At 37.9% G+C, this 24,886-nt stretch overlaps 1 protein-coding gene across 3 annotated transcripts in view; it reads left to right on the top strand.

Moving 5' to 3' along the window:
* Nucleotides 1-24,886, top strand: part of ATPAF1 (ATP synthase mitochondrial F1 complex assembly factor 1) — a 683,947-nt gene that overhangs the window by 41,221 nt on the left and 617,840 nt on the right. For 2 of the 3 annotated variants that reach the window (XM_044085819.1, XM_044085818.1), the window contains one exon: nt 4,971-5,033. The exons of the other annotated variant lie outside the window; for it this stretch is intronic. In XM_044085819.1, coding sequence (XP_043941754.1) covers nt 4,971-5,033 — 63 coding nt within the window. The remainder of the gene's footprint in view (nt 1-4,970; nt 5,034-24,886) is intronic. 3 annotated transcript variants of the gene reach the window in all.

The raw sequence follows: 24,886 nt of genomic DNA, 5'->3' as shown, positions 1-24,886 counted from the left end.
AATACAGTCTATTATCCCAGTAAACATTTAAAATGCAAAGAAAATGTCGTGATAGATCATTAACATAATACAGGAAATGCACTGCCTAAAACCTATTTAAAATAGTTTAAGAACATATAACATTTTATTAGCTTAAAAACATTTAAAAGATTTAAAATACTTGCAAATACTTAAAAATACTTCAAAGTTCACATACACATAGTAAAACAATACATAAAATATGGGAATAGCACCATCAAGTGGCATGATTCAAAACTGCAATATCCTGAGACATACCAAATAAAAGCCATTTATAACTTAGCTGCCCTCATTTTAGGAACAGGGGCTATGGAGATATTTTCATTGAGTCCTGGTGGGGTAATAGCCTATAGTGTTAACTGCCACTACAGCTCTTTATACTCAGTCTTTTCTTCCCAATCCCCCTACACACACACACACACACACACACACACACACACACTTCTTTCTTAATCTGCTCTAATACAAAAATGAGAAGCATGCTTTGGCACATATTTTTGTGTGTCTGTATTTGAATCTTTCTTACATTGAATATCGTACATATGCTTGTAATTCCTTCTTCGCAACATACGCTCTGTCTTGCCAATATAGAAGGATTCACACTCCTTATAAATGGCAAGGTATACCAAACCAAAGGACCCACAGTTGTAGTAACCCTGACCTGTCACCCATCTGTTCCTACTTATAGTATAAATTCTTTCTTTGTTACTAATGTATGTACATTGAGTACAATGCCCACATTTGAAAGTTCCTCTTTCTTTTTTTTTTTATGTCCGTCTATATCGTTTCCATAATTATTCTCAAGCAAGTTTTTCAGATTTTGAGAGTTTCTGTATGCCACTCTTAAAGGTTCCTTTGGTATCTCCCCCAGATCCATGAACCCTCTAAATCATTACCATTTAGTTGCTATTACCTTCCTAGCAAGTCTGGAGTTGGCATTAAATTCTAATACCAAAGCTTTTCCAAAATCTTTTTCCAAACTGCCAGCTTTTTCTTCCTGATGTTCTACCTTACCTAAAATAGGGTAACATTTTAGTTTTTCTTCCTGTTTACTTCAAGAATCAAATTCATGGGATATCCCCTCTCTTTGAAATAGATTTCCAGTAATTTGCTCTCTTCCTCATAATCGCTTTCCTTCGATACCATCCTACTGGCACATACATATTGCCCTTTAAGAATATTCCTCTTGTAGTGAGCTGGGTATGCACTATTATAGTGTAGGAAGGAATTAGAGTTTTTTTTCTCTATATTTTAGAATTAAATCTACCTTTATTCTTATAAATCTCAACATCGAGGAATTGAAGCCTTTCTTTGGAAACATTGTGACTAAACCTGTAAAAATTCTTCTAAAACCCCATGGGTACCTATCCATAAAACACAAATATCATCTAAAAACCTCCTGTATAAGCTCCATTGCTCCTTGTTTATAGAATTAAAAACGTATTCCTCTTCCCATTTAGCCAGGATTAAATTGGCATAAGTAGGGGCGCACGCCGCCCCCATTGCCACCCCTTGAATTTGTTGATAAAATTTACCATTGAAAAATATAAAATTGTATTTTAACACTAAATCAATCAAATTCAAACATAACAATTGGTAATTTTTTGTGAGTTCACCATCTTCAAAAATAATTTGTTCTAACATATTTTCATTCCTGCCTCATGAGGGATGCTACTAAATAAATTGGTAACATCTATTGTGACAAATGTGATATCTTCACTGTACAAATTATCGTTGAATTCCCTTAAGTCCCACAAATCTCTTAAGATCGTTCTTCTTTTTAACCATAACTTCTTAAGCTTGCCATCCACAAACTTGGCCAATGGTAAAGTTTTGGATGCCTCTGCTGACACTATAGGCTTTAGTGATGGATCTGTTTCATCCTTGTGGGTCTTGGGTATTCCAGACATTGTGGGAATTCTTGGCTTTTCAACTTTTAAATACTTGTATGTTCTTTCATCTATAATCCCCTCCCTTAACATATCATCCAACATAATGTCTATTTTTCTATATGCTATTTTGATTTCATTCTTAGAAACATTTATATATTTATTAGTGTCCTTCAAGATGTCATTCATTTTTCCTTCATATGTAATGGAGTCCATATTCACAATTCCTCTCCCTTATCAGGGTTTCATCACCCTGATTTCTTTATTCTGTCTAAGTTCAGGTAATACATTTTTCTCTTTTCCATTTAAACTTGCCCTATATTTCACTTTGGCGTATTTGTTTCTAAGTCTGTTTTCCACTATGCATTAAAAATTGTTTAACTGAGACTGTATGGCTGGGGGGGGGGGGTTATAAACTTTTTCAAGTACATGTTGTGGCTGGAATCCTACTCTGGTGTGGTAAAATTATACCCAGATTTATTTTTCTAGTGAAAGCCTTAAGATCTATTAAAACCTTAGCCAAATCACCTCTTTCTGAGGTATATGTTTAACCTCTTTAGACAGGAGGCTAAAATGCTCATTAGTTAAATTAACATTGCTAAAATTATAAATACTAAAACCATCTTTGGTGAATTTGCTTTTATTGTTCTCGTCCATTTGGATACCATCATCTGTCCTGGGGTGGGGTGTGTGTATAAGTTCTACTTCTAATTTTAAGTATACATAAATTATTTTGTAGTAGTCCTGTTGCTTCTTCTACTACAGGAATTATCTGAGTGTCTTTACTCCATATTGCTCTAATTTCTTCTGGTATTTTATGACTGTCTGTCTGTATGCAGGACAATATATTTGCTAGGTGTAGGTATTTCAATTATTAATGTTATTTTTGTCCATTTTCTTTAAGTACTATGTCTGTTTTTCTTGCTTCTACTTTACCTTTGTTGGATAATACCGTCTGACCAGAACTACTTCATTTTTCAGAAAATCTTTGTGGTTCATGTTTCCAGTGTTTCTCAGCTACATGTATGTTGTAGCATTTGCACAATCCCCAGGACAACTTTATTGTGCCTTTTGTTATAATCCCTCAGCCACATGTATATTGTAAACAGCAACAGGTTGTGTAGGTGTTTCTAGTTTTGTACTACAGAACCTACTACATTTGTTTGAATCTCCTACTTTTTCAGTAGACATTATACACCAATGTGTATGTAGTCCACTGCCTTGAGTTGCCATTATTGACATTTTACCTTTTAATTTAATTTCATCTCTTCTTAGCCATTCATATAGCAAATCTTCATCAACATGGGGCTGTTCTAGGAGTTCTCTATATTTGCCACTGTAACTGTGGGCCTTCCAGTTTTTTATTTATTTATTTATTTTTAATACTTTGTATTCGTACCTGAATTTTATCTTCTTCTGGTTTGATTTCCATTCTTGGTTATTTTCTGAAATGGTTCTGCTAATCTGAGGAAGGATGTCAATTTAGGCATTTTCTTTATGGTTTATAAAGAGTCAATTTCAAGGAGGCCCTTACCTCCTTCAAACTGAGAAGTATTTAGATTTAGCTATAAAATTAATATTTTTTCTTGTCCAGCTCATCCAGTGCTTTTTTTTTTTTTTTTTTGGGGGGGGGGGTAAGTCAAACCCTCTTACTCTTCTTGTTTTAACTTACAGCTTTGGTGTATCTTTCAAACTTGATTCCTGGATGTCAAACACAGTCTTCAATAGTCTTCCAAAATATTCTTTACTAAACTATGCTCTCACTGGTTGATGCTTTATTGTCAATCTTTCATGTGTTCTCTGATGTTTATGCACTTCCTCTCTTTCAAGATCTTTTATGTCACATTTTCTCCCAAGTAGATATTTTATTGATGTACAAGTTTTCATGTTAGTATATTTTTTTTACATGTATTGAGGTCAAATATCATTCTTCTTGTCTGAAAAAGTTTTAATTAACCATTTGTAATTGTGCTTTCCATTGCTTCTGTGAACTATACAGCCAAAATTTCCACAAAAAGATGAAGAGATGTCATTGGGCAAGGTTGGTTTCTTGAAGCTAAACTGCAACCACAACCTAGTCTAGTAAGGAAGCTACTAAATGGGTTAAGGACAAGGCAAAAAAGAATCTCCCTTGAGTATTTAGTTTTGAGTTTTGATCCCTGAGATAGTAATTTGCCCTTTAGCATGATTCATTTTGTAAGAGATTGTAATTTTTCAGTATAAAGTGTATTCTCATAATCAGTGAATATGAGATACTGTCAAATGCTTTTTTGTAATCTATTCATGTCATAGGTAGGTTATGTTCCAGTGTGTGTGTGTGTGTGTGTGTGTGTGTGTGTATATATATATATATATATATATATATATATATATATATATATATATATATATATATATATATATATATATATATATGTATATGTATATATATATATATATATATATATATATATATATATATATATATATATATATATGTGTGTGTGTGTGTGTATATATATATATATATATATATATATATATATATATATATATATATATATATATATATATATGTGTGTGTTTATGCATATATATGTGTGTATGTTTGTGTATGACTTGAGGAATTTTCCTTTTTTTTTCCTTGATTGTGCCACACTGGAGTTAGAATATTTAATTTTTAGGGATGAGAGAGGCAAAGCTCCATGTGAAAAAACAAGGTTTAAGTTGTTTTACTTGATTGCAAATGTGACATTTTTGCTTACATTTCTATCAGTTTAATAGAAACCAAAAAAAAATCTAGTTAGTGTGATCACCGATGAACTTGTTTGACATATTTAGTGTCAATCAAAGTTTAATGGCAGTTTAAAGCAGTATATGTATAATGCACACAAAGTAAATGAGTTTCTCCATGCACCTACTGCAGTTTACCATAGCTCTATGATAGACTATTCCTACTGTCTATGAATGTACACTAATGGATGCATTGTTGTTTGTCTTTTAATTGCAGTCTTTTTTATGTTATAGAAAGCATCATGTTTGGACTTCTTGTATTACAGAACAGTTCTTGCATTTGCATTTTAGACTCTTGATTCAATTTTGAACTTAGAAATGGTTAAAGAGAAGACAGCAGAAGAAATTGGTCAGGTAAGCACCAGCAGTCCTCATAGAGAACAGTACAAAGGTGTTCCTCATAAAGTATATGTCTCATGGTCTCTTTTGGGGTTTTGACAGTATTTAATCCTTGATTTTACAGTTGTCAGGATCTCTTTTTGTACACCTCTGTGATAAAAAAGTAGGTTTTGGAGGCTTTTATTTATTTTATTTATTTAACATTTTTTTATTTAACATTTGTTAACCGGGAAAGTCCGACTTGGAATGAAGCCATTTTTCAGCGGAGGCTCGGGGAGAAATGCTCCAGACGCATTTTTTTCTAATGTGGGAGGAAATCAGAGCACCCAGAGGAAACCCACACGAACGCAGGGAGGACATGCAGACTCCACACAGAAGGCACCCCAGCCGAGAATCAAACAAGAGAACCTCTTGCTTTGAGGCGACAACGCTACTGATGCACCACTGCGCCATCCATGAACAGGGACCTGAACCCTGGACCCTCAGATTAAAAGTCTGATGCTCTATTGACTGAGCTATCCAGGCATTTTCTTTTTTTTTTTTTTTGGTTGAGGAAACATATAGTATAGCATCAAAAGTCTTGGAGCAGGTCTTTAAAGTGCTTTTTTCACTAAAGTGGTATTGGTCATAAGTAGATATTTTAGAAACATTTGTAAGGGCACGTATCCCAGAGTGTTTCTGTGCGTTTAATGTCTTTACAAGACTTCTCTTGTTTTTTTGGATATGTGTTATGGTGTGCCAGTGCTACATTGTTTATCTTTTCTCCATTATGATCTTCCTGTGACTAAAATGCTTAAGATCTTCCTGTGACCATCTTGTTCTATCTTTATAGGCTCAAATGTATTTGATCATATACCATTGGGCCACATTCATTAACAATTGCATGAAGTGTAGCTATCGTGCACTGACCTTGCAGCAGTCTCGTGATGTAATGGCTTCACATACCGACATATCTCACAGTTGTAGTGACCTGTGGTGCATTGATCCTGTACAGTATCATGTATTTTCTGTTGTCAGATGCGCATGTGTTCTCACTATTCACATTCGGTGCCTGTTAACATTTTGTGGCCTTGTACTGTAATGCATGAATGGCATCCACCACTGTTATAGTGTGTCCATGTATAGTAAGAGAGGCCTCCACCATCCCTTTTATCTCGGAGATTATTAAGTTAGCAAAGGTGAAGTGTCACAGTTATGTTAAGAATTCCACTGTGGCACATGCGATTCATCCACATGTCATTAGTTGACAGCCGCATAGCTTGCTGTTCAGTTCCTGAAAGGGCAACATTAAATTAATATACTGACATTCAATAAACAACTTTGTATCTAGTTATTCTTATCCATTTTTAATTTGAATAATAGTATGTCATCACAGGTTGTGATTGCATGACAATGGAATGGTTATTTAGGACTTTGACTGCTCCTGTGCCACATGCATTCTGTATTGATTTGTATAGCATACCTACACAGACTATGGTTCAGTTCTAGGATAGTGTGTGTAATACACGATGGAAGCAACTTCCATGTCAAAGAAGCCTTGATCTTGTACTGGTCACTTTTGTGTGGACAGAACACATGTAGCCTTTTTCCAGCATTCTGACTAAATCTGATAGTTCATATTCTATGTATAACTTCTTTCTTAATGCATACACTCAATTCATTTATTTGTGACGGTCTTCATTGCTATCTGATTTGGCACATTGTCAGTACAGAGGTCTGGAGAGAGCCTAGTATAATAGGCAGGGGTTTGAATCGGGTAACATCTGTTTGTCAGACAGCAGTGGTTTACACACGGACAGTACTTATGGCACAGTTATAGGACCACTTTTTTCAGGCTTTACACCTTATAACAGGAAAGTGCTGTAAGCCCTCTCTGGACATGATCGATATGTGTATTTCTGTGGTGCCCGTGATTGTTATGCATCTCTCTGATATATTTCTTGGCATGTGTTTGAAAATGACCTGATGCAAATGTTTATTATATCATTCATTACTCACAGGTGTTACTTATTCCAAAAAATATTATCCTCTATATTGTATGTCTTTATCTGAGCATTTCTTCTATACAGCTTAGTGGCAGATGCAGGATTCCATAAACGTTTCTTACTCTATGACATGCTGCCAGACCATCAAACTGTGATTAGTCCTCCTTGTTGCAACACTTTTCTTGTGTGTTGTTGCTGTTGAATTGCTGTAATGTTACTGTTCCCTGTAATTCCATATGATCATACCCAGTATAACGATGTGTGAGATGTTTGCATGTCAGCAATGGAAAACTTAAACTCATGACATGTTAGTCTGTGTTGTGATTTATGTATGTTTTGTGTTATTAGATTACCGTGTAGCCTTTATATACAACACTTGCTTGTGTATTACATGTTCATAGGCAGTAAACCCCTTTCCTATGGGTGCTAATGTCATTTCTTTGCAAAAACCTATCCATTTCTGATGTGCCTAATATTACAGCAGTAAGGTCCATTTATTCTTGTGTACACATGCTGAGGTGGAGAATACAGCAATGGTATCGTCTTGCATGCATAAATTCCGTATACTGTATGTATATATATATATATATATATATATATATATATATATATATATATATATATATCGTGCAGTAACTGCAGTTTAAGAATTCATGTCATGACGTATTTTCTGTCCTTGCTAACTATTTGTAGGTTCATAGGTGTGTACTAGGCTAATGGCCCTGGAGCCTTTACAAGCCTGGCCCATAGGGTTACCCTGACATCGTGCCACCCGACCTGAGTTCCTAGTGCCTCTGTCGAGTAGGAGCCACTGGAGTGAATTTTCCATTTCCCATCCACTCATCAAGATTTCTCTTGAAGAGGGCCAGTGAGGTGCTCTGCTTGACATGTATAGGGAAGTCTATTCAATAGCATGGGCAGTCTCTGGGTTATGAACCTGTCCCTCCAGCATGTTCTGTTGATTGTGGTAATGAGGTTGAGGTCTCTGGAGTGTGTGGTGTGGAGGGATTGGGGTTTATTTAGATGTAGCATTTTAAACAGAGCTGGGTCAGACCTGGCTCTGTAAGTCAAGCAGAGATTGCCTCTAAGTAGGCGATATGAGATAGGGAATAGTTTTTTGAGTCTGTCCATATAGGACAAGTGTTTAAGGCCTAGGATCCTCTTTGTGAGGTACTTTTGCGGCCTCTCCAGTTGTTGCAGGTGTCTAGTGAGGTACATGCCAAATGGGGCATTGTACTTGATGATTGGCCTAATGAGGGAAGAGCAGAAAGAGACAGCGACCTCTTTCTTCCTGGATGTAAAACCCTTAGTAATGACGTGCCACATAGAAGGACTTTCTGACCACAGTGGTAATGTGGTGGTCAAAAGAGCGATTGCTGTCAACCTGTGTTCCTAGATTTCTTATAACACCTTCTGTGTTTAGTGGATTACCATTGATGTGGTAAGTCTGAAGAACTGGGTTTTTCCCAAGGGGGAATGATACATTTTTTGGCATTGAGCTTAAGGCCATGGTTCTGATACCAGTCATTGGTCTCATTGAGGCCTTTCTGTAGGATGTCAACATCACTTGGGGAGTTAATAATAGCTCCTAACTTGCAATCGTCTGCACACTTTTTCAGCCAGAGTCCCTTCGTGTTGACCTTGACTTCAGAGAAGTAGATACCAAACAGGAGAGGACCCAGCACCGAACCCTGTGGGACTCCACTCGTAACTGGTCGACAGTCTGACTTGGGGTCTGCTGCTTTCATACTGTGGGTTCTATCTGTGAGCTAGTTTGCAGCCCACCTAGAGATATAGAGTTTGATGCCTAGCTTAGTGAGTTTTTCTATGATTCCTGAGTGGGGAATGGTATCAAAGGCCTTGGCCAGATCAAGGTAGGCGGTATGAACCATCTTCCTTTCATCCACAGCTCTGGTGACTGACTCAAAGAAGTTGACCAAATTGAGCAGGCATGATCTACCCTTCAGAAAACCAGACTGTGTAGGATCCAGAGTTTTGAGATTCCCTATATCCTTGTTTATTAGGTCTATGATGCATTCCATAACTTTGCATATCAGACTCATCAGGCTAATGGGGTGATAGTTCCTGGGGTCTCAGGCTAATGGGGTGATGGTTCCTGGGGTCTGTAGTCACTCCTCCCTTGTGGAGAGATGACTGTAGCAGTGTACCATTTGGTAGGGACAATGCCTGAGTTGAGGCTGTGATTGAACAGGTCACACAGGTGAGGTGCCAGTTCACTCTGTAGTTCATTTAGAACACAGCCGGGGATATTGTCAGGTCCCATAGAAGCTGTATTCTTGGCCTTGGACAGTGCTGTTTGAACCTAAGCAGCAGTAATTCTGGGTGCCTGGCAGTCTACTGGCATTGTGATTGGTCCTTTAAGGGGGGAGGGGTAAAGTTGGCACCGAACCTGTCGGCCAGTATATTTGCAAAATCTGTTGGCTCAGTATAGGAGTGGGCAGTAGCTCAGAGCAAACCTGGGTATTGCCGTAGAGATTCTTTACATAACTATAGAAGGCCTTGTGGTTGTCTTTACTATCTGCTGCAATTCTGTTTTCAAAGCTAGCTTTAGAGGATTTAGTGAGGGATCTCAACCTTTTGTTGAGGCTGATAAGGGAGTTTTTCCAGTCTTGGGACTTCACCATATTCTGCATCAGTTTTCTCCTTCTATTGTAGAATTTGTTTTTGGCAGGGGACCACCAGATTGGCTTCCTTTTTTTGAGGAGCGTGTCTTGGTTTTACTGGGTACGGCGAGATCCATGCATTTTTGTATGTGTTCGTACATTGCATTGGTGTATGATACGGTGGTCATGCAACTATTCTCCATTTGCATAGGTGCCGTGAAGTTAGCCACCTCTGTTTTTAGGAGCCCAAAGTTAACTGTGGAGAAGTTTTTCATGGTGGTTATGTGTGAGTGTGAGTGAGAGAGTGTGTGTGTGTGTGTGTGTGTGTGTGTGTGTGTGTGTGTGTGTGTGTGTGTGTGTGTGTGTTCGCATCTAACCAGGCTAGTATCTTAGATACGTTATGTTGGGCTACCAGTCTGGAGGTGTGCGCATCCTTTATGAATATGGAAATGCCACCGCCTTTGGAGCTTCGGTCCAGGTTCTGGGGCCGAAAGGTGTGGAATGAGTTATAGCCTGGTAGTGCAGGGGTGCTTTCTGCTGTCTTGAACCAGGTCTCTGTTACAGCATAAATGTCGATGTTCTCCATTTTAAGGAGTGCTTCGAGTGAGTGGATTTTGAGATTTCGACTTCTAGTGTTGAGCAGCATGACCCTCCGATTACATTTGTAGCTGTTATGGTGGTAATTTTGGTCTTTGGAACACTGCCTAAAAAAGGCACTGTATGGGTGGCAAGAGCCTTGGCCAGTATCCGGAAGCCCAGGGGTGACAGATGTAGGCCATCTCTGGCAAAGCATCGATGTCTGTCATTTATGTCCCCCCAAGCAGACAGATACTGAATCCCCTTTGAATGACACCAGAAACCTGGCCAGTTGTTGAAATCAGTTGTTTTCTGCGTGTATTGTGGTATCATTCTGGGTGATGGTAGGATGCTGCTCAGGGCTAGGGTCATACCTGCCGGGGCTACATAATCCGAGAGCTCCTCAATGTCTCTTTTTTTTTTTTCATGTAGCGCAGGGAGGTACATCGTAGGTCATTCACACCCACATGTACAATGACGGAGTCATATTTGTACCTGTTGTTGAGGGACCTGAGTGCGTGCTTTATGTGGCGGATCCTGGCACCTGACAGGCAGCTGACTGTTACTTTCTCCTTATTCAACCTTGTGAGTGGGACATCAGTGTGCCTCACTATCTCGTCACCAATGACTGGTGTGTTGGCCATGCTAATAAGTCATCTCAACTTAGCATTAAATTAACGTGCATATCACATTTTCACTCCCCTTTGTTACATTGCAGCTTTATATCCCAATCAGATCCTGTGTTAGCATGTCTGTTTTTGTTTATGTGCATAACTGCAGTATTGTCATTGACATTAATTATTATTGCATCATTATTGCAGGATTTATGTCAAAAATGCTTCTTTGACAGTTCAGCACATTTGCCTGCGGTGTATGTGTACACTTTACACATTTCTCCTTCCACATTAATTTAATTATGCAGTTTTAAAATGGTATTCTTTAAATTTACTTGCCCTTGGTATTTCTGGGCTACAGCTTAAGCTGTTTTGTTTACATTCTGTGCTTGTGCCTGCAAGCACCTTTTGATGATCACAAGCACCACTATTGCTGGTCACGAATAGGTGCTTCCAAATGTGTAGGCGCATTGAGCATCATGTATGGTTGATTAGCACTGCTGCTCATTGTGCTAATATACCTACATCATGTAGGCTTAGAAAGGTGCCTACACTATTGTTACCGAATTCCAGGGAATTTGTCTTTACAAGGATGAGGCACACTTTATGCACTGTGAGGTGAGCTGTGGCTATGAAGTTATTACTTGGTTTATGATTGTCAGGATTCTTTTATGAAACATGTACGTTGGTTGTAATATGTACACTGCTGGAAAGTATAGTTTGTTTTTTTATACACAGTCATATTGCTATTAACCATCCATGTGAACATGAAGTTAAGTTATTTGATGGTGTTGCCTTGTGTAGATTTCTTTCTTATTCATTGTGTTTTTCACAGTATCTTAGTACTTGTTGGCTTCCAACCCATGGCTGAGCTACTGATGTGGTTCAAAGACCAGCCCATGGCTGAGATACTGATGTAGTTCAAAGATTTTGCATTTTTTTTTTCAGGTAAAGGGCCTGCTGCTAATTGTTGCAGTTCAGGAACAGTCCCAAGAGAGCCATAAGTTCCAGCTGTGAAAAAATAGTGAAGGTATCTAGAAGTAGTTATTTTCTGGCATGAGAGATGGGCTGTTAATTAGTACAGCTGTAATGCCTTTATAATGAGGGAGAGTGGTGTAGGTCAGGTGGCTTGAGTGGTTAAATAGATTTTTATGCAGAATAGTTGGGCTGTTGTAGGCTGAGGGAAAAGGTGTTGTCCTAACAGCACATTCAAGGAAGTTCGAGGGCATGGTGGTATAAATTCACACTTACAGGTGCCAAAATTTAGAACTTTCTTGCTATTTGAAGATTTCAGTCAGACTGTCTTTGCTGTGTCTTCAGTGGTTCAGCAGTCGACTTCTTCAATCTTTGGGACAGATAAGTACCCTTTTGTAAATTTTTCTTCCACTTTTTTGCGAAGGTTGTTGTTTCTTATGTCTAGGAGCAAAGGAAAGGGTTTGTATGATGGGCAGATTCTGTATAAACATTTTGCTGCAACTTGCTTGTTTTGTGTAGGAGTGCCACATGACATTTAAATTGTGTAGTATTTGTGTTTCATTTATGCCAAAAACAATTAGAAGTAGGCTTATCTCCTTTAGCAATTGCCTGGAAAACCAATGGTTCAATGTCCTCCCAAAATCAATTATATGGACTCTGGCATTAGTACCTTGTACATTCCTCTTTAGCTCCAAAAAAAAAAATCATTAGGGAGGTGAGCTACTACCCCCCCCCCCCAAGCCCTCGACAGATGACTGTGCTGTGGCCCTTAAAGTCCTCAGACTGTCCATCTTACCTTTGCAGCATCTCTGGTGCTGCTATGGACAGCACATAGGGTCGGGAGTTTAGCACATCATTTAGGGCTATATTGAAGTTTGTATGTGTGAAACAATCTGAACTCTGGCTTTGGACACTCCTAAAATAGAAAAGCCAAAATACTAAGAATAATTCTTTTCCTTCAACTGCCATCTAGGAGGAGTGGTATTTCTTTGCAGGAGGTCATTTTTAGGCATTTCGGTCTTTGCAGTCAACCTCCTCTTCTCCTTGTCAGAAAAGAAAAAAACTCTCCATCCCCTTCTGACAGTGACTTCCAGTCTGATATAGAAGATACTGGTTTAGATTATGCCTCCCAGGTGTCTTCCCATGACTCTTAGGAGTCTGAGTGTATTTCTTCAGGTTTCCCAGTAGTGGAAGTTTCCTTAGCATACACCATTGAAATGATGAAGGATCTGGACATTTCTGAGAACTAAAACATGACACTATGGTGTTTTGCAGGTTGACATCCATAATCTATTTATCCAGTACTAGCTGCTTTGGAAGACACCTGCATTTACTTCACCTGACAGTTGGCCTCCAGAACCCATGAAGCCTTACAGGCTTTATAAAGTGCCACAGACCTGTAAGTTCCTTATCATAACCTAGTAGCTGATCCATCTGTCATTTCCTTAGCCAAGGGTACAGGATCCAAACATCTTTTTGCTATAAATTCTGTGTTATCAGTCAAAGACGGAAGAAGTTTGACTGATTTGGGAAAAAGTTTATACTTCCTCTACTGTTCGATTCTCGGCTGGGCTTGGGAGTGCCTTCTGTGTGGAGTCTGCATTTCCTCCAAGTGGTTGGGTAGCGTTCGAAAGATGTGTGCGTAAATGGGCGTGCCTTCGTTGAAGGTTGGGCGTCGAGCTGGCACCTCGGCGTTTCATAAAAATCTACTGCCAATCATTAGAGGACTGGAGTTCTGCTGTGGCAACCCCTTACTGGGAAAACCCAAAATACAAACAACAACAACAGCTGTCAAACTCATATGGCAAAGCATTTGCTTTCATCTGTTTCAGAAATGAATAAGATCTTGGCAGATTTGCTGCCTTTAGAGATTAAAATTAGGTCTTCTCAGTATGATGTCTTCTATGACTCTGGTTAGCAGACATTCGCTACACTGCTCTTATGCTGCTAATGCAGTATCCTGGCTAGCTGGGACTGGGTAAGCTACTAGTCTGCATGCATGGTTTAAATCTCAGAATATGCCTAAGGACGTCAAAGCACAAATCATTAATGCACCATTAGACAAAGAAGCACTGTTTTGAACTTCTGCTTAAGTCTTTAAAACACCTTTATTGAAGTACTACTTGTGACATAGGCAAACTTAACATTTATATAGAAGTACTCAAACAATAGTAACAAGTTAATATTTACATATCATGTATGTTATGTCATATAGTGAAAGCAACATTGCATAAATTATTCAATTTCTGCCTTTTCTTAAACCTTGTTCCTCCTCCAGAACATTGTTTTGCATGTATTGTTCACACAATTTCCATTTTTTTCTATGTAATTTACTCCTACCCTTTACCTCCTGGTCTTTTATCTGTGTTACAGTATTTACTAATTCAAGTATAGTTTGTTTAGATTTTGATTTCCATTTTCTAGTAATAGCTTTTTTGGCAGCTACCGGAATTAAATCTTTAGGCATTTCAGTTCCTGTGTCCCAACTCAAAAAATAATTTCCTTCATTATACTCGTTTGCTTGCCACACTGCAGTGGTGGTGCTGCGGTAGCATTGTCGCCTCACAGTTAGTCATTGCCCGTTCGATTCTCAGTTAGAGCGTCCTCTGTATGGCAACATGCGTGAATGGGCGTTCCTTCATTGAAGGTTGTGCATTAGGCCCGGCAAGCCAGCATGTAAAACTCTACTGCCAATCATTAGTGGGACCAGAGTTCCGCTGTGGCAACCCCTAACCGGGAAAAGCTGAAAGACACAAACAAATACTCATTTGCTTGCCCAGTATTCCCGACAGAGAACTCTGTAGGGAATTTTTGAAGTCTGCCAACTCATTACATTCCAAGAGCATATACTCCTAGGTACCTGCTGCTCCCCCATTACACCTGTACCATTTGCCATCTTCTTGAGGAAAACATTCTTTGGAGGCTGTGTAGGGTATAAAAGTATCTATGCAAACACTTCCAGACAAAAATCCTAAATCTTCTAGATTTTATTGCAAATTTGGGAGCCATGCATATGTCCGCTCATTGTTTCTTTGTGAAGTGTATATGTAGTCGCTCTCCCAAATCTTTTCTGACCTCTTCTGCTTGATTCCTATAGTTGTTGTGCAATATTTTATATGTCAGACTAATTAGCCCCTTTTTAATGGCAGCATCTGTTCTATATTCAGTTAAAAAACTCAACCAGTGCAGGCCTTTAATTTAGGATTCCCCAATCTCCTTCTCTTTGTCTGTACTCTGATATCAGTCCCTGAGAGGGAAGGTAAACTTCTGCTGAAATCTTGAAAAAATTTAATGAAGGGACAAACAGAATCTGTCTCCTATTCTTAATAGAATATAAATTACCCTTCCATTTCTGAATGGGTAGAAATGGCAGAGATATGCCCTTCCCCCAAAGTAGGGATTTCTCCAAACCCAGAGCATCAAACATTTCATCCATTTCCCACATGCTATCTTCTAGGAGTCATAGACTTTCCAGATTATCAAACAAAGAATTTTTTTTTCCCCTAATGCCCTAAAAAGAGATATGTGCTGGATTTCTCTCTCCTAAATCTTTACATAAAAAAATTAAAATTATTTACCCTTCAGTCTCTTTTACTCTAGACCTAAAAGATGCATACTACCACATACCCATTCACAGAAACGTCACACCCTTTCTAAGGTTATCTGTTCTGGTTCATATTTTCAAATCTCTGCTTTACCCTTCAGTCTTTCTATAGTTCTAAGAGTAAAGTGTCTAACAACTGTAATTGTTTGTCTCTTGCAGACTGCAAGGCATTCACATGTTTTCATATTTAGATGATTTGCCTTATTTTTGTAAGCTCCCTTTTTTTCAAAACTGTCAAAAATCTTTGTCAAAAATCTGGAAGCATCTTCTCTCATTTCTTACAGAACCATATTCTTGGTTTGCCTGCTGAATACTTCCTTAATGGTGACTAATCTTCCTTCAGAAAAGACAATTCTGTATCACTCACAGTTCTCACATTTTTCTCACTAACTAATGACCACTGCTTGGAAATATCTCAGGATTTTGGTGGCTTCCATAATCCTGATGGTTCCTCTAACCAAGTTTACGCATGAAGAAAATACAATGGTTTCTTCAGTCAGTATGGATTCAATACTGACACCTTCTGTTTTTCCAAACCCAGTACTTGCATTTGTTAGAAAAGACCTATTATGGTGGGCAGACCAAATTTACTGAATCCAGGTCTCCCAATCTCCTCTTCAGCCATATTTAGCCTGTAACTACAGATACATCAGGCTTGCATGGGAAGCTGTATCAAAGGGAATAAATGTGCCGGGGCTTTGGGACCATCAGTTCAGGAAAAAAGCACATAAATATCAAATAGTTGATGGCCTTGATAAATGCATTAAAGACCTTGAATGTTTTGTGGACTTCATGACCTCTTTGGGTAGTCACAGACGAGCACTACTGTGATGTATGTAAACAAACATGGGGGAGCTATGTCCTACATCCTGTGTAGGCAAGCCATGATAGCTTGGGAACTTGCAACTCGGCGTATGGATTCTTCCAGTAGCTAAAAAACCCTGGGAAATTCCACAAATAGATTTGTTTGCCACCATTCATGACAGGCAAGTCAAGAAGTTCTGCTCTAGGACGCCTTGCGGAAAGACCTGGAAGACGGATGCCTTTTCCTATCCATGGATGGGAAGAGTACTATATGCCTTTCCCTCTTTCCTCTTATAACCAAAGTTTTTTTTTTAAAGATCCAGAAGGATTCTCCATAAGTGACCTAGTTAACTTCCACACAATATTGGCTCTCTTTTTTCATGAAAGTTACAAGGGCAATTAACACAGTCTTCCCCACAGTATGGATTTTCTCACACAGGACAGGGGAATCCTTGATCTGCCCCAACCTGCTGAATCTTCATCTGACTGCATGGATAATAGAACTTTGATTCCATTAAGGTATCTTTTCTCTGAGGACATGCAGCAGGTTTTCAAGGTGGCTAGAAAACCTGCCTCTGTAAAATCCTATTTAGCTAAATGGAAAGCAGTCTTCTGTTGGTACCAAAAGAAGAATCGGAACCCACGTCGGGTGCATGCCTCTCTAGTTCTACATTATCTATGGGAATTACAAAGTTTAAGGCTTTCTTACTCTTTTGCTAAAATTCACCTGTCCGCTTTTTCTGCATGTACTAGGTGAAATAGTTTTTGAAAGTGTCTTACATATCCAGCCATTGAGACGACCAGGTGATTCCTCCCTGGGATCTCGTCTATGTTTTGGAAAAGCTTACTTTACCACTTCTTGAGCCAGCTCTTCAGGTTAATCTGAAGTTATGATTTGGAAAATTGTTTTGTTTACTGCAGTGACATTGGCTAGATGAGTATTTGAGTTGCAGGCTTTAATGGTCACCCAGCTCTTCCTCATTTTTTATAGGGACAGGGTATCCTTGAGAACTAACTCTTTTATGCCAGAAATAGTTTCAGAATCTACTCTAAACCAAGGCATTTTTTTCCTTGTGTTCTTTTTTGAATCTAAAAACAGGGGAGAGAGAACCTTACATATTCTGGATGTCCACAGACAAAGCAGGTATGTTGACAGGAATAAAGATATTACAGTTTTTAATGGCTTTTCAGTCCTTTTGATAGAAAGAAAAAAGGGTAACCAGTGTCAGTTTTCAAATCATTGTATCATTCCATTCACTTCTGTTACTCACACTATTGAGAAGTCCCTTCCTCACAAGGCTAAATCTCATTCTATCACAGATGGTGCTTCTTTTAGGACATTTTCAAAAGGACTGGAGTCTAGATCAATTCTAGAGCAGATGCTTGTTCATCTGTATGCACATTTACAAAATATTAGAAGACTGACTCTCTTGGGCTAGATCAAGACTTGCTAGAGCACCCACAACCCCCTTCTCAGGCTGTCTAGGTATTGGGACTCATCCCATATAGCTATATGCTATTGCAGCAGTGATCTGTAACAGTAAATGCTTGAATAGATCACTTGCAATAATGCAACACTCCTCCTTATCTTGTTTCTCTTTCCTGTTTTTCAGGAATTATTGTTTTTGGCCAGGGTGGAATGCCCTTTATATCCCCTGTCCTCCTTTGATACTGGCACATAAAACCTCTATTTTGGCATTCAGGGAGGTGGCTTATTTTAGTCTTCCTTTCTTTCAGGGCAAAAAAAGTTCTGAATTTTGACACCCTGCACATCTGAATTTATACCAACAAGCCTTCAAGCTTCTTTAAATGTATGATGCACCGTTGTTGTATATTGACCAGACATTTGATCTTGGCAGAATATGTCCATTAAACCTATATGCTACTGCAATAGTGATCTATTTGAACATCATTCATTGTATGTTTACTTACAGCTGTGTTATTTCTGTACTTCAGAGTAGGAGGGATAGTCCACAATATTGTAGTGTTTGAGTAAGCCTATATTTCTTCATTTGCTGTGTTTCACAGTTCCAAGAATAATGGGTCTGATCCTCAAATATTCAGCAGACTTTAAAACAAAAGCCGAGTTTCAGCTGAAAAGAAGAGTTGATGTAATAAAGAGATTTCAAATGGTAGTAAGGAAGTATTATGTTAGACCAGTAGGGTTAATGAAGACATTTTTTTTTCAATAATTTTTATTTTCATTTTGCATAAAAGAAAGTTATACATTCTAGTCAGTATAAGAACATGAAGGTCATGTAACAAACCTGTTTATACTCTATACATAGATGCTTTCTCAAACAAGTTTAAACAATATAAAGACAACACATATGTTAATGTTTGCACTACCATATTTTGTTTTGAGTTTGTGGGTATATTGCTAAGAAAGTGGCTGTTAAACACAAAATAGTAGTGGATAAAAGAAACAAAAACAGCAAAACTCAAGCAACTTGGGAACAAACCTTTAATTAATATACTAGCAGGAGACATTTTATTTCTCAGTTGGTAAGTTAGGATGCATCAACTTAGATGAGCCTAAGTGTATGATAGCAAGGTTTTGCAACTCTTAGCCTGAGTTCGAATAGCATCTTAGGCTTCAGAGAGCAGGCAGGGTGAAGGAGGAAGGGACTTGTGCATGTGTACAGTACATTTAGAATGGAAAAAGAAGAAATAGTCCTACTACTTGTAGTTTTAAGGACATGAGATTTTCGACTCTCGTAGTCCAGGTCCCTGCAGACATAAAGACCAACTGAGGGCAGGGATTCTTATGTACAAACTCCATACTATATTACCTTTCGTTATTGCATGTTCAAGGGATAGGTGTTGATATCTCAATATTTGTTAAGGAACACTAAAATCCCAAAGCACAAGTTAAAATTGCTTATAAAATTAATATTAATGGTACTGAATATAATATTATGGAAATACACCATGTACTATCTATGTCCCCTGCAGAGTGTAAGGATTTCCTGACTAAACTCTGAGATGTAAAAGTCAATGGAAATAATGGTCCTTTTGGGGATTTTAACTACCCAAACATTGATTGAGTAAACTAGTTAGCATAAAATGAGTATGTCCAAATATTAACTAACTATGCTAATCAAATCAGGTTGAAACAAATAGTACTAAACTCAGCTAAGGATATCTGGATCTCTATATTATGGTAACAACCCTGCAGTCTTTCTGTTTCCTCCTAGGATTATATCCTGTAGAATTAATACAGAGCATGATACTGTTATCTAAAAACATGAGTACAGTCATGCTGCTTCTTAAATCACATTTGTGGAAACAAAGAAGCAGTAAATGATACACCTGTAAAAACAACTGGGTACTATTCCTGCTGACCTATGTTAAGCCAACTTAGGATACTGTCAATATGTTTTGTGATATTATTAGATTCTGTATTCATTGACACATGCTAGTAAGATGCAAATTGTGGACATAAAACATGTACACACCCTTGTTAAAATGCCAGGTTTTTGTGATTTAAAAAATTATACAATTCCTTCCAATTAATATTCTAAAATGTGCACGCTGATTGGCCAGCCCAATCAGCGTGCCCGTTGTAAATCCCACAATATACCGACGGAAAAAGGTCCTGTCGCCCGGACTTTTTTCCATTGGTATAAACTGCCCCAAAACTTTTTTTTTTTTTTTTTTTTTTTTTTTTTTTACAATAAAAGAAAAAAATAGAGAGAGAAAATGGAGACTTTCTTTTCTCCGTTGCTTCTGTTTCAAAGCCTTGGTGTGCTTGGGTATGCATGGGAACGCAAGTCCCATACACATGCGCAGTACATCAAAATGCAGTATACCACAGCCGGAGGAAGAACAGCAATCCGCCTTTATACAAAGACAATATTTAAGAAAAGTAAGTATTTTTTTCTTAAATAATGTTCATAGGTTAGTACTAGGCTAACTGCCCTTGCGAGCCATTGTAAGCCTAGCCAATTATCCCTTGTGAGAATCGAACCCTGCACCTTGTGTTTGTAAGGCAAACACCTTAACCATTAGGCCACCCTCCCAACCCTTCATTGTATAATAGCAATAACCGACTCCGTGGTTATGGTATATTGAAGATTTACCCATGGTTGCCTTTGTTTAATCACTCCGGCTTCGCCTGCGTGATTAAACCACGCCAACCATGGGTAAATCTTCAATATACCATACCACGTCATCGGTTATTGCTTAATGAGACCACAATAAATAATTTCAAAACTTTTCCCACCTTAATATGACCTATAATCTGTACAAGTCAATTGAAAAACAAACAAATCTGTTGGGAAAAAATAAAAAAATTACAATAGCTGGTTGCATAAGTGTGCACACCCTTAAACTAATATTTTGTTGAAGCACTGATGCAAACTTTGCCGTGCATCTTTGCATGATAAGAGGAAATTGAAGCTCTAGAAGAAAGTCCAGACAAGCACTGATATTATTCTCAGGTCAGGAATATACTCCAGACAGTGGAGCTTTGCAGAAGCAAGGTAGCAGTGCCAAGTACTACACAGTTGTGCCACTTCTCTAATTTCTAACAAAAACGTGTAGCAGAGGTATATAGCAAGTATTATTTTATTATAAAACTGCATTATTTTTAACATTATTAGTCACATTTAAAGAAAGAGAGTAAGTGCGAAATGGGTACCTTACTGTTGTTGTTTATTTAGTAGTTTTTTTGTATTCGTAGCATTTGTATTGGTTTCTGAGATGAGAATAAATGTTAGTGATGACTTGTGTTCTTGATTCCACCAGGGGGAGCCAGTGTATTACATATTCTCTTATGTGTTTTATCCCGTGAGTACAAATCAGTTGTGACAGACCTGATTAAGATAGGAACAATGCATGTGAGCTGTTGAGCAGTTAATTTCCAGGAATTCGTATCTTTGCCCAGGAATACACACTGCTGCTGTTGCTATTGAGATCAGTGCAGTACTACCATACTCAGAAATCAAGAGTCTGAAGCTGAAATGACTTTGACCCAAAACTGAAAAGTACTCAACAATGCAACCTGAATCTGCCCATTCATCCCACCTAGCAAACGCAAATAGGCAGTATTTGTGATTACGATATATTTTTTTTTTTCACGTGTTATCTGTATGCTTTGTGTGTAAGCAGACACACATATTACTCTACATTTTCTTGCATGTGTATGGATATGCACGCACACATATATGTATATGTATATGTATATATATATATATATATATATATATATATATATATGTGTATGTGTGTGTATATATATATATATATATATATATATATATATATATATATATATATATATATATACACACATATATGTATGTGTATATATATATATATATATATATATATATATCTGTATGTATATTTACTGATGTAGATATATGATATTGCATGTATCCATTTATTTTCTAGTTATAATCATGATCCGTGTCTTTAGGATAGGAAGGATGTATAAAGATTAGTTGGACAGACATTAGTAAACATTATAACACTAATATTTTATTTTCCAATTTTCAGTGCTGTAGAGTGAACTTTCCATGTGTTCATAAGTAGGTAAAAGGCAATAGGTCTGCAGACCATTTCAAGCCCACTCAAAAAATGTTATTCAAATCTTCCCTCTAGCCTCAAGGAGACAAGGTAGACCAGAAGCGGATTTGAGGTCGCCAGTCTAATGGGGTGCTATTTGGATTGATATGTAGTGCAAGTATAATGACTTCAATCCGTAGTGATTTGCCAGAAGGCCACAAACATTATGAGGAACACACCAAAACTATAAGGCAAAAATATGGACATTTGAGAGAGATGGATGCCAACATGTCTCATCTGCTGCTGATTTAGTTCCTTTGAGTATTTTTTGAACCATTAGTTCTGTGAAGGAATAAGAGATGAAATAGGGTTGGATCATTTGTAGCGTGAAAGGAGAGACATACACCTCCACAGGGAGGGCATAATAGGCTCAGTACATAGAAAAGACTGCCAGTCTCTCCTGATAATTGAGATTTTTGAAATCACTGATCTTTTTAGTTATGAATCTCTGAGGTCTCTCAGGTTGTGTGATATGTTTAGATAAATACATGCCAACAGCAAATGGGAGGAAATCAGAAACTGAAAATGGAGATAGAAGAGGAAACAGTGGAACAGGTTAACAGCTTCAAGAACCCGGTAGATTTAGTTGAGCAGAAGAAGTCTGAATTAGGAGATCAAAGCTAAAATTAAAAGCGCTGCAGACATATGACACAAAGTTGTTAGGTATAGTGCATATAAACCAAAAGGCAGCAAGAGTTACCCTTAAGGTGGAAACAAAATAAAAAAATAGTATGAAGGAAGAACCCTGGATTGAAAACAGCAGGTAGGTTTAATTTAGAGTTTGTAAAAACAAATGCCAAGTTCCATTGCCACACACTTGTACTGCAACAATTCCTTTAAGTCTTGTAGTGTGCCAGCCAAGGAAGTAACATTGCCCAAAAAATAAAACTTTTATAAATGTCCAAACAAACAGTGGTAGTAATTAAATGTGCCAAGTAAATGTACTACCAGTTTTTTCTGGAAAGTTTTTCAACTGTAAATAAATCCATTTGCAGTTTGTACGTCATCATCCACGCTTGTTACTTTGTTTTTATTTAGGTATAGTGCATGACCAAGCAGGCTGAAAAGTAAGGTGCACAAATCAGTGGTGTAACTAGTGCTGGTATATGGCACAGAAGGTTGTGCAGCAAAGTCAGAGCAACTGAGGAAACCTACAGTGATGCAGATGAGCTGTCTCTGATTGGTAGTAGGATGTGGGACTGAAGACGAAAAGAGGACATCATAGGGGGAGCCAGAGTAATCCAATTTGTAGAGAAGGTCAGTGAGAAATTATTGTGGTTTGGTTTCATGTGCTGAAAAGCAAAGTGTGATGTAGAAAAGCAAATTTAGGAGAGTTCATAAGAAAGCAAGAGGTGACAAGGATGCAGACTTAAGCGCAAATTGTCTGTGAGAAAACCTGTCACAAGCAAGCATGGCTGACATCAAAGATATTAGAATCATGACAGTCGACACGATTTCCCAAATCCATGTCAAATGGAGGAAGGGGATGAAGGTGATAATTTTCTTCAGATAGAAAGGGGGAGAAGTGGACTAGAGCTGGATGTTTTGCCTGTCTTGGGAAGGTCAATATGGAGGACTGAAGAAGGGGGTTACATTCTTAGGAGAGAGAAATTAAGGTAAAGAATTGGAAGGGTTTGCACTTTTCTAAGATTTTAGTTCTTTATAGAAACATTTTGGGTTGTAAAAAAACAGGAACTCTCTGTAGAAGTGTTCATTTTATGTATATAAATCTCTGGCAGTGCTGAATCACTGTTTCTTCAGTGTTATGAAAGCTAATGTTATGGCTTCTGGATAATGTTGATATGAAATTGGCTAAACTTGGGAGATGAGTAGTGAAAGATTATGGATGTCCCTTTAAGTCTTAATTATGTTTCTTCATAAGTGTTATGATACTGATGTGGCTGGAGAATTTGAAATGTAATTTGCAGCTTTGCAGGCATGCTTAGTGCTTTATAAAATACTTCTGCTGACTGTGATACTTGGGAAAAGAAAACCTGAAGCTCAGTAACCATTTGGATCTCAACTCTGAGCACAGCATCCTTTGGAGCAGCAGTTGAATTCTTCCAGGATTTTTCGGTGAATCTCTTTTCTTCCTTTTGGGCTACATCGATCCCTTTGGAATAATTTTGGAATACTGTGTGAAATTCTGCCCAGGTATTTCACTGTCTTTTAGCCCTGTCATCTACCTTTAGTCCATTGGAATATAGAATGCTGACTCTGCATGGAGTACCAAAGCCAGCTTTGAAAGGAATTCTCCTAGTGAAGCCCTTAAGTGCAGAATCCCATCTCCTTGGTGTGCATTAAATATTAGGATTGACAGTCAGTGACTTAATTGTTTGTACTACGTAGTTCGATGGATTTTAACTTTGTTTTGGCGGATGCTTTTTCTTGTAGCTATTACTTTATCTTAGTTGATATTTAAGCTGAAGTCTTAGAGCTTTGTTTAGTCTTTACAAAGTCCAGGTATATTTCAGGAAGATTCTTTATTTCCTGTCTGACATACTTTGTTTTGTTTAAACTGTATATTCACATCCTATTCTATTTCTAAGAGACTGAGAAAACAGGAGACTGTGTTCTCCAGATGTGGATATGTAGTATCATGTGTTAATCTCTGGGGAACTCAAGGCATATGCATACTGGTGTCTGTTTCTCTCTGTTGGGTAAGTATATGGCATTTTTCAAGTAAGTTTCTTTGTGTGTATTTTCCAACAAGAAATCCAGTAAAGCCTGTGGTTAATGTAAAGGTGGGGCTGCATTATCTGATTGTAGCAAGAATATGTTTGCAGTGGACATCTGTATCCTCCCAACCTGGTCACCTCCACACATGATCACATCTTCTCTAAACATTGTAGTCTGGATTTTTACTTTAAGATCAGATTGCCCTTTGGAAAGACTGTGCCTTAAGGTATTTTTCTCTGAATCTTTTCTTTTTCTTCCTTTTGGAATATTTTTGTGATAACATTCTCCCAAAGTATAACACCTACTGCAGAGGGCAACTCAAAGTAAGTTCTACAAATGTGTCTACTCACCATAGCAACTGATTTTTTCAGAGAACCTGTAAGAGAAGGGTATGTCCCCATTATGCTTGAAATTATGTCTGCATCCTGGCTTCTCA

The sequence above is a fragment of the Protopterus annectens genome, chromosome 10.part0 (assembly GCF_019279795.1).
Source record: "Protopterus annectens isolate FY-2018-M chromosome 10.part0, PAN1.0, whole genome shotgun sequence".
Lineage (NCBI taxonomy): Eukaryota > Metazoa > Chordata > Ceratodontiformes > Protopteridae > Protopterus > Protopterus annectens.
Note: the sequence above shows the minus strand (reverse complement) of the source record. Positions and strands in the feature narration are given on the sequence as shown.